At 38.5% G+C, this 13095-nt stretch overlaps 1 protein-coding gene across 6 annotated transcripts in view; it reads right to left on the bottom strand.

Annotated features, from left to right (window-relative positions):
- Positions 1 to 931: 931 nt before the first annotated feature.
- Positions 932 to 13095, bottom strand: part of PRMT3 (protein arginine methyltransferase 3) — a 144975-nt gene continuing 132811 nt past the window's right edge. For 3 of the 6 annotated variants that reach the window (XR_008999258.1, XM_057507474.1, XM_057507473.1), the window contains one exon: positions 932 to 2910. Coding sequence is in view for 5 of the 6 variants with exons in the window: in XM_057507473.1 (XP_057363456.1) it covers positions 2801 to 2910 (110 nt within the window). In the remaining variant the exon portion in view is untranslated. Of the gene's footprint in view, positions 2911 to 10540; positions 11359 to 13095 lie in introns of those variants that run through there. The other 3 variants (XM_057507476.1, XM_057507472.1, XM_057507475.1) reach the window with 3 other exon arrangements.

The raw sequence follows: 13095 nt of genomic DNA, 5'->3' as shown, positions 1-13095 counted from the left end.
GGCAGGAGGGAGGGACATTGGGCAGGAAGGGAGTAGAAGCCCAGGACTGCTAAACACCCACCCTTGGAGATCTGCTCCAGGAGCATGAACCCACATTACATGGTGCTCTGGAGATCAGTGGGGTTGGAAAGCAAAGACAGGCAGAATACTCAGAGAGAATGAGATTCCAGCCACTGTGGAAAACAGGTACCACACAACTGGCCTCTCTAGGACAGAAGAAAGGCAGGAACTTTGAAAGATTTTTCCAATAGTGAGAGGGGAGCTAAAGGGGCAAAGATTACACATAGCTCACTGCTCAAGAGAAAGGGCAGGTGGACAAAATTGTCCTGGCACAGTCAGCTCAGCAGGTTGGGAACTCTCAGGAGCTTCAGATGCTCCATCCCCATGACTGGCAACGCAGCCCCAAGGCCTCCCACTGGGATAAAAAAGGCACATGAAAAGATGCTCCATATCACTAATTATCAGGGAAATGCAAATTAAAACCACAATGCAGTATCTCCTCACACCAATTAGGATGGTCAACATCCAAAAGAAACAACAAAAGCTGGTGAGGATGTAGAGAAAGGGGAACCCTCCTACACTGTTGGTGGGAATGTGAATTAGTTAAACCGCTGTGGAAAGCAATTTGGAGGTTCCTCAAAAAACTTAAAATAGAAATACCATTTGACCCAGGAATTCCACTCCTATGAATTTACGCAAAGAAAACAAGATTCCAGATTCAAAGACATATTCACCTCTATGTTTATCACAGCACTATATACAATAGTAAAGATATGGAAGCAATGTGTCCATCAGTAGATGAATTGATGAAGATGTGGTACACACAGTGGAATGTTATTCAGCCATAAGATGAAAACAAATCCTACCATTAGCAACAACATGGATGGACCTAGAGGGTATTATGCTCAATGAAATAAGCCAGGCAGAGAAAGACAAGTACCCAATGATTTCATTCATTTGTGGAGTATAACAAAGCAAAACTGGAGGAACAAAACAGTAGTAGACTCAGACTACAAGAAGGGACTAGTGGGTACCAAAAAGGGTTGAGAAGGGTGGGTGGGGAGGGAGGGAAAAGGGGATTAAGGGGCATTATAATTAGCACTCACAATTTTGGTAGGTCACGGGCAAGGCTATATGGCATGGAGAAGACAAGTAATGACTCTATAGCATCTTACTACACTGATGGACAGTGACTGCAAATGGGCTGGGCCTGTACTTGATAATACAGATGAATGCTGAAATCACAATGTTGCTCATGTGAAACCTTTCTAAGATTATATATCAATGATACCTTAATTTAAAAAAAAGAGAGACTAAGGTCTGAAATGCCACCATTTGAAGGGGTTAATTTTCCCACTGCTAGATGTCCAGTTCTCTAAGAAAGACCAAACTAGTTCTTCTTGATATAGTTTTTGTTATATTAAAAATCAATTTCTGCTGTACTCTTCCTACTCGTTCATGTACTTGGGTAGTACTTAATGCGCTGACAATTCTCAAACTAATCTAATTCATGTAAATGCCAGACATTTTTTGGACTGTATAATGAAGCTATCACATAGCATTTGTTGAATGTTTTCTGTGTGTCAGGCACTGATCTAAGTAGTTGAAATGTATTAACTCGGGAACTGCCACATTCATGAAGGGAGGGAGAGGCTGAAGAATATAACCTAGATCACACAGCAAGTAAGAGCTGGAGCCAAGGCATGAACATAGGCACTGACTCCTGAGGGGAAGCTCATGTGTCCCAACACTATGCTATGCTGTCCTGGGTATGTTTTGTTTTGAAAAAGGACCAGTTGTTGAACTGAAAAGAGGCATATGACCCACCTCCCCTTAAAATTCCTGTTTTCCTCAAAATGATTCCTTTGGTAAGACTTGTTTTACATGCTTGTGATTTTATAAAAGGCCTTAATATGTTGGAATATCATTTTATAATGCTAATGGCTGTTGTATATACATTTTATTGACTTTTTCTCTTTCGTGTTTCAAACTGAGTGAAGAATTGTAAATGACACAATTGCATAGTGATATAAGTGTATTATGTTACATGTTTAACTTTGCACATACACTTAGTTCAAGAAAGGTATTATATTAGTAAATAAGTACATATTTATTCCAACCTTTAAAAACTTTTATGAAACCTAGGATAAATATATTGAAATTAGATTCTCTGGGCAAAACTAGAAAAGTATATGGCTAATGACTTTGCAAAGGAGGAAGAAGCTACCAAATGAGAATTACAGAACTAGAATAACCAATGAAGCTGTCTTCAAATATGACTTGTATGATGCCCTCTTTTCCATATTTTAGTCCCTTACCCTTGCTCTTTAATCTATTTTATCCTGATAGTCTAGCAAATAATACAATAAAAACTCCTCCTCCTCCTCAGAGAGGAGATATGCAATAAAATGTGTAATACCTTGTGTATAGTTACAAGTTTAATAAACATTATCTAAGTCACTAAAAATTAACTAGTGTCTAAAATTTACATTAAGAAACTTATTAAAAATAACAGACTTTCAATTTTAGGTCAATATACATGATTTTCAATATAGCTAACCTCAATGTAGGGCTAGAATTTGGCTCAAGCACACCAACCAGACTTCCCAGAAGGTGATTATGTAGGTGGATCACTAGGATCTGTGGGTTCCCTTCCTTAGCTGAATCACATCAGATTCCTACCATGCTTCTTCTGCATTGAGAATCATTAGGAAAGGATCCATCAGCCATGTGCTCCCATCAACTCCTCCCTCTACCCCCACAACAAAAACAGCAAGTTAGTTGTGTTTCTGTGGACTTCTCACTGGAGACCATAAGTTTGAGTTGAATTATTCAATGTGAGGGTCACAATGAGAGAACGTGGGTCTTTCTTATTCTTGTGGACTGTGATCTTTCCTTTCAAGGCTTCACCTATAGAAAAAAGGCAAAAAGTGTGTTTAAGAATTCAAGGAATACAGTCTAGCAGAAAAGTAACAATGTATATACAATACTCCTTGTTTTGTTGTGAGATGTTTCCCTAAATTTAAAATGTTTAAATTATTTTTTAATTAATAGATTCAATTTTAAGGCAATTTTATTTTTAATTTTGAGCAAAGCTGATCTAACTTACATACCACAGGTGTCACATACTTGTGAAAAAATTAGCAAAACTACAGTGGTTATGCAGGGTTGGCTGAGCAGTTTTATTGGACTCCTGAATGTGAGGCCCTATGGTATGGTGAGTTCTGGCATACAAAAAAGCAACACATGGTTCCCACCCTCTTAAGAGTTCATGATGATTGTGAAAAGAATAGCTAAACAACAACTACACAATAGGTATGTGTCAAAAGTGTGCTGGAGGTGAGGACTGGGAGTGGCTGGAAGGCAGTGAAAGACAAGGTTTTCCAAGAATGAATGAATGATTTGAGGACTAAAGTCATGGTTAATTAAGGAGTGTACATGGAATGGCACTGAAGGAGAGCTAACATGTGCAGAGTCCCTTCAGGGAATGGCAGTCTGGGGAACTGAAAATTACAGTTGGGAAAACTGAATTTATATTTTAAAGGCACATGAGAAGGCCGTTGGCTTTCAAGGTACTAATACTGTAAATGGAAGACAACTTACACAGGTGAAACAGTGAACACAAAAAATAATACACATTTGTTTAAAGGCAAAGACTAATTTCCTAAAAACTTATCTCGTATGCTCCAAATTTCATTTTACTCCAAAATGGAATTATGTCTATGTGTTTTTCTGATTACAAAAACTTGCCATTTAAAATTTTCACTTATTTACCAAGTTATTTAAAAGTAACAAAAGAGAATGCTAAGTCATAATTGATCACTATTCCTTGCTTTACTAAGAGTGAGATCATACCACACAGCATCAGGTATAGCTTCACAATCTGGATGGACACAGAAGACTCCATATAAAATGACTGAGGAATATACATAAAGTTACCTAAGTACTGAATCAATATCTTCTTTAAAAAACCTGCCAGTCCCTACATTAAGGGATGATGACTATGAATGTCAACACGGTTGTCGAATAACAAAACGATCTAATAGTTATATTTATTCAGAGTACAAAGATTCTATTACTGATACATCCTATACAACCTGCAATACAGGTAAGGCCTATACGTATACAGTTTAATACAAAATTAATGAATTAGAGTAATGGAAGAAATAATGTGGTCCAAGGTACATTCCATTTGGCCTAATTCAACAATGATTTTATGTGCAAGTGTATATGTTAATGTGTATATCTAGCCTTGGTTTTTATATCTGAGCTATCCCTCTATATTATTAAGAAAACAGAACAAATCTACTTCACGTGCCATGCTCACCTCAGCCTGACAAAAGTTTCCAGTAAGGGAGTGCTATTAAATGTATAGGAACTTCAGGTTAATCATTAGACAGTAATAATTGCCAATATTTATTTCACACTTATTTCATGCTGACACTATCATAAGGTCTCTGTATGACTTATTTCACTTAATGATTACCAAATACCTCTATGAGGTTTAGTACATTTTCCTCACTTTACACATAAGAAACAGAGTTCAGAGGGCTCGCTCAAGATGGTGGCGTGAGTAGGGTGGTGGAAATCATCTCCCAAAACCATATATATCTTGAAAATACAGCAAATAAAACTATTCCTAAAAGAGAAACCAGACAATACAATACAACAGCCAGGCTATACCTACATCTGTGAGAACTCAGCATTTCATGAAAAGAGTAATACAAAGCCATGGCCTGGCGGGACCCGAGCACTCCCCTCACCCCAGCTCACTGGTGGGAGGAAAAGAATCAGAGTGGGGAGGGAGTGGAAGCATGGGACTGCTAAATAACGTGCCCTAGTAATCTGCACCAGGAGCACAGACACACATCACACAGTGTACTGGATACTAGAGAAAAAGAGAAGAAAAATCCAAGACTGAGAATGTGAACAGGTCCCCGGAACCGGCTACCCTGGGACAAAGGAAAAGTGGGTGCTTTAAAAGTCTTAAAGGGACAAGGGTTTAACAGGTGGACAAATCATCCTGGCACACTCAGCCCAACAGGCTGGGAATTTTAAGGAACTTCAGGTGCCCTAACCCCATGGCTGGCAACGCAGCTCTGAGACCCCTCACGGTGATAGGTAGCCTGCCATTCATTCCCCCCCAAAGGCACTGCAAGCACACCGGCTGACCTGCCATTGCTGTGGACCAGCAGGGAAGGAGACTCGCTCACAGCAACCACAAAGAGTCTCCTCCCAGTGCACAGTTAACTGGGTCAGACCCAGAGGATGCTCCCTGCATGCAGCTGCCCGACATAGGCAGAGGAAGCCAGGGCAAAGTCTGGAAAGCACGAAGGGGTGCATTTCTCACAAGAGAACACACGCCACTCACCTGTGACCCCTGTCAGTGCCATAGGCTATCCCCATGGCCGCCCCACCCAGGGAAGCTCAGGGGATTAACTCAGAGACTGCTCCCTGTGTGCGTTAACCGGCACAGGCAGCAGAGAAGTGCAAGGCGACTAGAAAGCAGGAAGGGACTTTGTTCTCCCAGCTGACACATGCACCACTTGCCGGCAATCACCTCTATTACCACGAAAAGGGAGAAGAACCTGGTCCAGTCCAAAACCACTCAAACACCAGAGAAAGGACCTGGTGAGACTGATATAAGGAATTTTCCTGAAAAAGAATTCAAAATAAAAGTCATAACAAAGCTGATGGAACTGCAGAGAAATATGCAAGAGTTAAGGGATGAATTCATGAGGAAGATAACAGAAAAGAAACAAACAATGGAAGGATTTAAGAGCAGACTGGATGAGATGGAAGAAACTGTTAATGGAATAGAAATCAGAGAACAGGAATACAGAGAAGCTGAGGCAGAGATGAAAGCATCTCAAGGAATGAAAGAATATTAAGAGAACTGTGTGACCAATCCAAACGGAACAATATTTGCATTATAGGGATACCAGAAGAAGAAGAGAGAGAAAAGGGATAGAAAGTGTCTTTGAAGAAATAACTGCTGAAAACTACCCCAAGCTGGGGGAGGAAATAGTCTCTCAGACCATGGAAGCCCAAAGATCTTCCAAAACAAGAGACCTAAGGAGGACAACATCAAGAAATATAATAATTAAAATGGCAAATATCAAAGACAAGGACAGGGTATTAAAAGCAGCAAGAGAAAGAAAAAAGATCACCTACAAAGGAAAACCCATCAGGCTATCATCAGATTTCTCAACAGAAACCTTACAGGCCAGAAGATAATGGCATGATAAATTTAATGCAAAAAAACAGAACGGTCTTGAACCAAGAATACTGTATCCAGCAAGATTATCATTTAAAATTGAAGGAGGGATTAAACAATTCCCAGATAAGCAAAAATTGAGGGAATCTGCCTCCCACAAACCACCTTTACAGGATATTTTAAAGGGAATGCTCTAGACGGAAGCACTCCTAAGGCTAAGTAGATGTCACCAGAGAAAATAAAATCACATCAAAGAAAGCAGACAACCAAATACTAACTGAAGGCAAAAAGTAAAATCAGCTACTCACAAAAGCAGTCAAGGGAAACACAAAAGAGTACAGAATAAAACACCTAACATATAAACAGTGGAGGAGGAAGAAAAAGAAGGGAGAGAGATAAAGAATAATCAGACTGTGTTTATAATGGCATAATAAGTGAGTTAAAGTTGGACAGTTAGATAGTAAGAATCTACCCTTGAACCTTTGGTAAGAAGGAATCCAAAAACTGCAATGACAATAAATACATATCTATAGATAATCACCCTAAATGTAAATTGACTGAATGCATCAATCAAAAGACACAGAGTAATAGAATGGATAAATAAGCAAGACCCATCTATATGCTACTTACAAGAGACTCACCTCAAACCCAAAGACATACACAGACTAAAAGTGAAGGGATGGAAAAAGATACTTCATGCAAACAATACGGAGAAAAAGGCAGGTGTTGCAGTACTTGTATGAGACAAAATAGATCTCAAATCAAAGAAAGCAACAAGAGATAAAGAAGGACATTACATAACGATAAAGAGGGCAATCCAACAACACGACATAACCATTATAAATATCTAGCACCCAACAAAGGAGCAGCAACATATGTGAAACAAATAGTAAAAGAACTAAAGGAGGAAACAGAATGCAATGCATTCATTTTAGGAGACTTCAACACACCACTCACTCCAAAGGACAGATCAACCAGAGAGAAAATAACTAAGGACACACAGGCACTGAACAACACACTAGAACAGATGGACCTAACAGACATCTACAGAACTCTACACCCAAAAGCAGCAGGATACACATTCTTCTCAAGTGCACATGGGATATTTTCCAGAATAGACCACATACTAGGTCACAAAAAGAGCCTCAGTAAATTCAAAAAGACTGAAATTCTACCAACCAACTTCTCAGATCACAAAGGTATAAAACTAGAAATAAATTGTACAAAGAAAGCAAAAAGGTTCACAAACACATGGAGGCTTAACAACAAACTCCTAAATAATCAAAGGATCAATGACCGGATTAAAACAGAGATCAAGCAAGATATGGAGACAAATGACAACAACAGGTCAATGCCCAAATATTATGGGATGCAGCACAGGCAGTTTTAAGAGGAAAGTATATAGCAATCCAGCCCTATTTAAAGAAAGAAGAACAGTCCCAAATGAATACTCTAAAGTCAAAATTATTGAAACTGAAAAAAGAAGAACAAATGAGGCCCTAAGTCAGCAGAAGGAGGAACATAATAAAGATCAGAGAAGAAATAAATTAAATTGTGAAGAATAAAACAATAGAAAAAAATCAATGAAACCAAGAGCTGGTTCTTTGAGAAAATAAACAAAATAGATAAACCCCTGGCCAGACTTATTAAGAGAAATAGAGAATCTACACACATAAACAGAATCAGAAATGAGAAAGGAAAAATCACGACAGACTTCACAGAAATACAAAGAATTATTAGAGAATACTATGAAAATCTATATGCTAACAAACTGGATAACTTAGAAGAAATGGACAACTTTCTAGAAAAATACAATCTTCCAAGACTGACCAAGGAAGAAACAGAAAATCTAAACAGAACAATTACCAGCAACGAAATTGAATTGATAATCAAAAAATTATGCAAGAACAAATCCCCGGGTCACATGGATTCACCCAAAAATTTTATCAGACATTTAGAGAACACATAATACCCATTCTCCTTAAAATTTTCCAAAAAATAGAAGAGGAGGAAATACTTCCAAACTCATTCTATGAAGCCAGCATCACTCTAATACCAAACCAGGCAAAGACTCCACTAAAAAAGAACATTACAGACCAATATCCCTGATGAACATAGATGCAAAAATACTCAACAAAATATTAGCAAACCGAATTCAAAAATACATTGAAAAGATCATCCATCATGATAAAGTAGGATTTATGCCAGGGATGCAAGGATGGTACAACATTAGAAAATTCATCAATATCATTTACCACATCAACAAAAAGAAGGACAAAAACTACATGATCATCTCTATAGACGCTGAAAAGGTGTTGGACAAAATTCAACATCCATTCATGATAAAAACTCTCAACAAAATGGGTATAGAGGGCAAGTACCTCAACACAATAAAGGCCATATATGACAAACGCACAGCCAACGTCATACTTAACAGCGAGAAACTGAAAGCTTTTCCTTTAAGATTGGGAACAAGACAAGGATGCCCACTCTCCCCAGTTCTATTCAACATAGTACTGGAAGTCCTAGCCACAGCAATCAGACAACACAAAGAAATAAAAGGCATCCAGATTGGCAAGGAAGAAGTTAAACTGTCCCTGTTTGCAGATGACATGATATTGTACATAAAAAGCCCTAAAGAATCCACTCCAAAACTACTAGATCTAATATCTAAATTCAGCAAAGTTGCAGGATACAAAACTAATACACAGAAACCTGTGGCATTCCTATACACTAACAATGAACTAGCAGAGAGAGAAATCAGGAAAACAATTCCATTCACAATTGCATCAAAAAGAATAAAATACCTAGGAATAAACCTAACCAAGGAAGTGAAAGACTTATACTCTGAAAAGTACAAGACACTCGTGAGAGAAATTAAAGAAGATACCAATAAATGGAAACACATCCCGTGCTCATGGATGGAAAGAATTAATATTGTCAAAATGACCATCCTGCCTGAAGCAATCTATAGATTCAATGCAATTCCTATAAAAATGCTTACTTACAGCATTCTTCAATGAACTAGAGAAAATAGTCCTAAAATTCATATGGAACCACAAAAGACCTTGAATAGCCAACGCAATTCTGAGAAGGAAGAATAAAGCTGGGGGCATCATATTCCCCAACTTCAAGCTCTAATACAAAGTTACAGTAATCAAGACAATTTGGTACTGCCACAAGAACAGGCCCATAGACCAATGGAACAGACTAGAGAGCCCTGATATAAATCCAACCATATATGGTCAAGTAATATATGATAAAGGAGCCATGGACATACAATGGGGAAATGACAGTCTCTTCCACAGCTGGTGTTGGCAAAACTGGACAGCTACATGCAAGAGAATGAAACTGGATTACTGTTTAACCCCATACACAAAAGTAAACTCGAAATGGATTAAAGATTTGAATGTAAGTCATGAAACCATAAAACTCTTAGAAGACAACATAGGCAAAGATCTCCTGAGTATAAGCATGAGCAACTTCTTCCTGAACACATCTCCTTGAGAAAGGGAAACAAAAGCAAAAATGACCTCATGGGACTATATCAAACTAAAAAGTTTGTGTACAGCAAAAGACATCATCAACACAACAAAAAGGCATCCTACAGTATGGGAGAATATATTTGTAAATGACATATCCAACAAGGGGTTAACATCCAAAATATATAAAGAACTTACACACCTCAAAACCCAAAAAAGCAAGTAACACAATTAACAAATGCGCAGAGGATATGAAGAGACAGTTCTCCAAAGAAGAAATTCAGATGGCCAACAGACACATGAAAAGGTGCTCCACATCGCTAACCATCAGGGAAATGCAAATTAAAACCACAATGAGGTCATATCACCTCACACCAGTAAGGATGGCCAGCATTGAAAAGACTAAGAACAACAAATGCTGGCAAGGATGAGGAGAAAGGGGAACCCTCCTACACTGCTGGTGGGAATGTAAGCTAGTTCAACCATTGTGGAAAGCAATATGGAGGTTCCTCAAAAAACTCAAAATAGAAATACCATTTGACCCGGGAATCACACTCCTTGGAATTTACCCAAAGAATATAACTTCTCAGATTAAAAAAGACATATGCACCCATATGTTTATTGCAGCACTTTTTATAGTAGCCAAGATATGGAAGCAGCCTAAGTGTCTATCAGTAGATGAATGGATAAGGAAGATGTGGTACATATACACAATGGAATACTATTCGGCCATTAAGAAAGAAAAAATCCTACCATTTTGCAACAACATGGATGGAGCTGGAGGACATTATGCTCAGTGAAATAAGCCAGGTGGAGAAAGACAAATGCCAAATGATTTCCCTCATTTGTGGAGTATAACAATGAAGCAAAACTGAAGGGACAAAATGGCAGCAGACTCAGAAATTCCAAGAATGAACTAGGGGTTACCAAAGGGAAGGGGTGTGGGAGGGCTGGTGGGTAGGGAGGGAGAAGGGGACTGAGGGGTATTATGTTTAGTACACATGGTATGGGGGATCACGGGGAGAACAGTGTAGCACAGAGAAGGCACACAGTGGATCTGTGGAATCTTGCAGCACTGATGGACAGTGACTGCATTGATAATATGGGTAAATGTAGTAACCACATTGCTTTTTCATGTGAAACCTTCAAAAGAGTGTATATCAATCATACCGTAATAAAATTTTTAAAAAATAAAAAATAAAAATAAATGGCAAGGGTGTCTTCCACTTTATAATAAGAAAAAAAAATTTAATTCAAACACATCCACTCAGTTACTTATTATCCTTTAGTGTTTAAGGTGTCTGTGGGTCCCACTGATGCCACTGTTATCCTGCTACCACTGTGGGATTATGTGGGAACTGGGGTATGAGAGAAGAAAATATATAGAAAGGAAAACAGGACTTGCCCCATTCTGAGAATTAAGAGACTGTTTCCCCATTCCTCATGCTAGAATTAGAGGGAGCTATTTCTGTACTGACACCCTCTTTGGGGATTCATGCTGTCTGGTGTCCAAGCTGGGGGATTGGAGGGAAACAAATTATAACTTTACCACCATTTCAGGAGTACTGTGAGTTCTGGTCTTCTCCAATTTACCTGTTAGTATTTACTTTTCAGAGATCTCATACAGGTTTTCCATTGCATTACGGTTTTAAAGCTGCACTGAGTGAGAGAAAGAGGATGGAATGCGCTTACATCATCTCATATGGAACTGGAATTACTGTGCTTTTATATTTAAATGTTTCCTGTAGATAGCATTTAGTTAGTTCTTGCTTTTATTCAGTTTACTCCTGCCTTTTAAATGGCATGTTAAGGCCATTCATTAATTTTTTTAATACTTTGTTTTTTTAGAGTAGTTTTAGGTTTACAACAAAATTGAGAATGTACAAAGATTTTCCCATATCCCTCTGCCCCCACACATGCACAGTCTCCCCTATTATCAGCATCACTCATCAGAAGGGTACATTTTTTATCAATGATGAACCTACACTGATGACATATCATAATCACCAAAAGTCTGTAGTTTACCTATACACACATTATATCGGTTTGGACAAATATCCATCATTATGTCATACAGACTGTATTCACTGTCCTGAGTAATCTCTGTGCTCTACTTATTTGTATCCCCTACCTCTAGGAACCACAGATGTTTCCACTGTGTGCACGGTTTTGCTGTTTCCAGAATGTCATGTTGGAATCACACAGTATGCAGCCTTTTCAGATTGGCTTCTTTCACTTAGTATTATGCATTTAAGTTTCCTCTCTATCTCTTCATGGCTTGATAGCTCATTTCTTTTTAGCAGTGAATAATATTCCACTGCTGGAAGTATAGCCCATTCATATTTAATATAATCACCACTATGTTTGAATTTATGTCTATCCTCATAGCACTTGTTTTCTCTTTGTCCATCTGTTTATTTTCAGATTTTCTTTTGAACTGAATATTTCTTTCAGGATTCCTTTTTATATCCACTACTTGTTTACTTAGCTATATTTGTGGTTTGATTTTATAATTTTTAGCTGTTGCTCTGGGTTTATAATGTTCATACTTAATTTATTACAGTTTACCATTAAATTCCTTTGTGTACACTTTAAGCACTTCACAATATATTTCCATGTTCTCATTAATTTCTTTATCACTGCCATACATTTTATGTCTCCATTTTTTTAAAAGTCAATTATCTTTTAAGAAATTGAAAAATGAGAAAATAAAGGCTTTTCTATATACTCACACACATTTACTGTTTCTGGCATTTTCCTTTTTTTTTTTAGGTACAAGTTTCTATTTGGTGATATTTTCCTTCCACTTGAAGAACTTTATTATATCTTATATTGCTGGACTGCTGGCAATGAATTCTTTTAACATTTTCTTCTGGAAAAGTTTTTATTTAGTCTTCATTTCTGAAATGTATTTATTCTATATTTTTTAGCACATTTAAAATGTCACTTGAGGGGGCGGAGCCAACATGGCGGCGTGAGTAGGACAGTGGGAATCTCCTCCCAAAAACATATATACTTTTGAAAATACAACAAACACAACTAGCCCTAAAAGAGAGACCAGAAGACGCAGGACAGTGGCCAGACTGCAGCTACACCAGCGAGAACCCAGCGACTGGTGAAAGGGGTAAGATACAAGCCCCTGAGCGGCGGGACCCGGGCGCCCCTCCCCCCAGCTCCCGGCGGGAGAACAATAGGCAGAGCGGGAGGGAGACGGAGCCCAGGACTGCCGAACACCCAGCCCCAGCCATCCGGGCCAGAGCGCAGACACAGTATATGCCCAGGGGGCCCTGGATACTGGGAGAACAGGGGGTAAGACCTCAGAGCGGGTGCTGAAGCTGATGCCCCTGTGACAAAGAAAAGCGGGGGCTTTTTGAAAGTCTTAAAGGGACAGGGACT

The sequence above is a fragment of the Manis pentadactyla genome, chromosome 9 (genome assembly GCF_030020395.1).
Source record: "Manis pentadactyla isolate mManPen7 chromosome 9, mManPen7.hap1, whole genome shotgun sequence".
Lineage (NCBI taxonomy): Eukaryota > Metazoa > Chordata > Mammalia > Pholidota > Manidae > Manis > Manis pentadactyla.
This window is presented reverse-complemented; position numbering and strand designations above follow the sequence as displayed.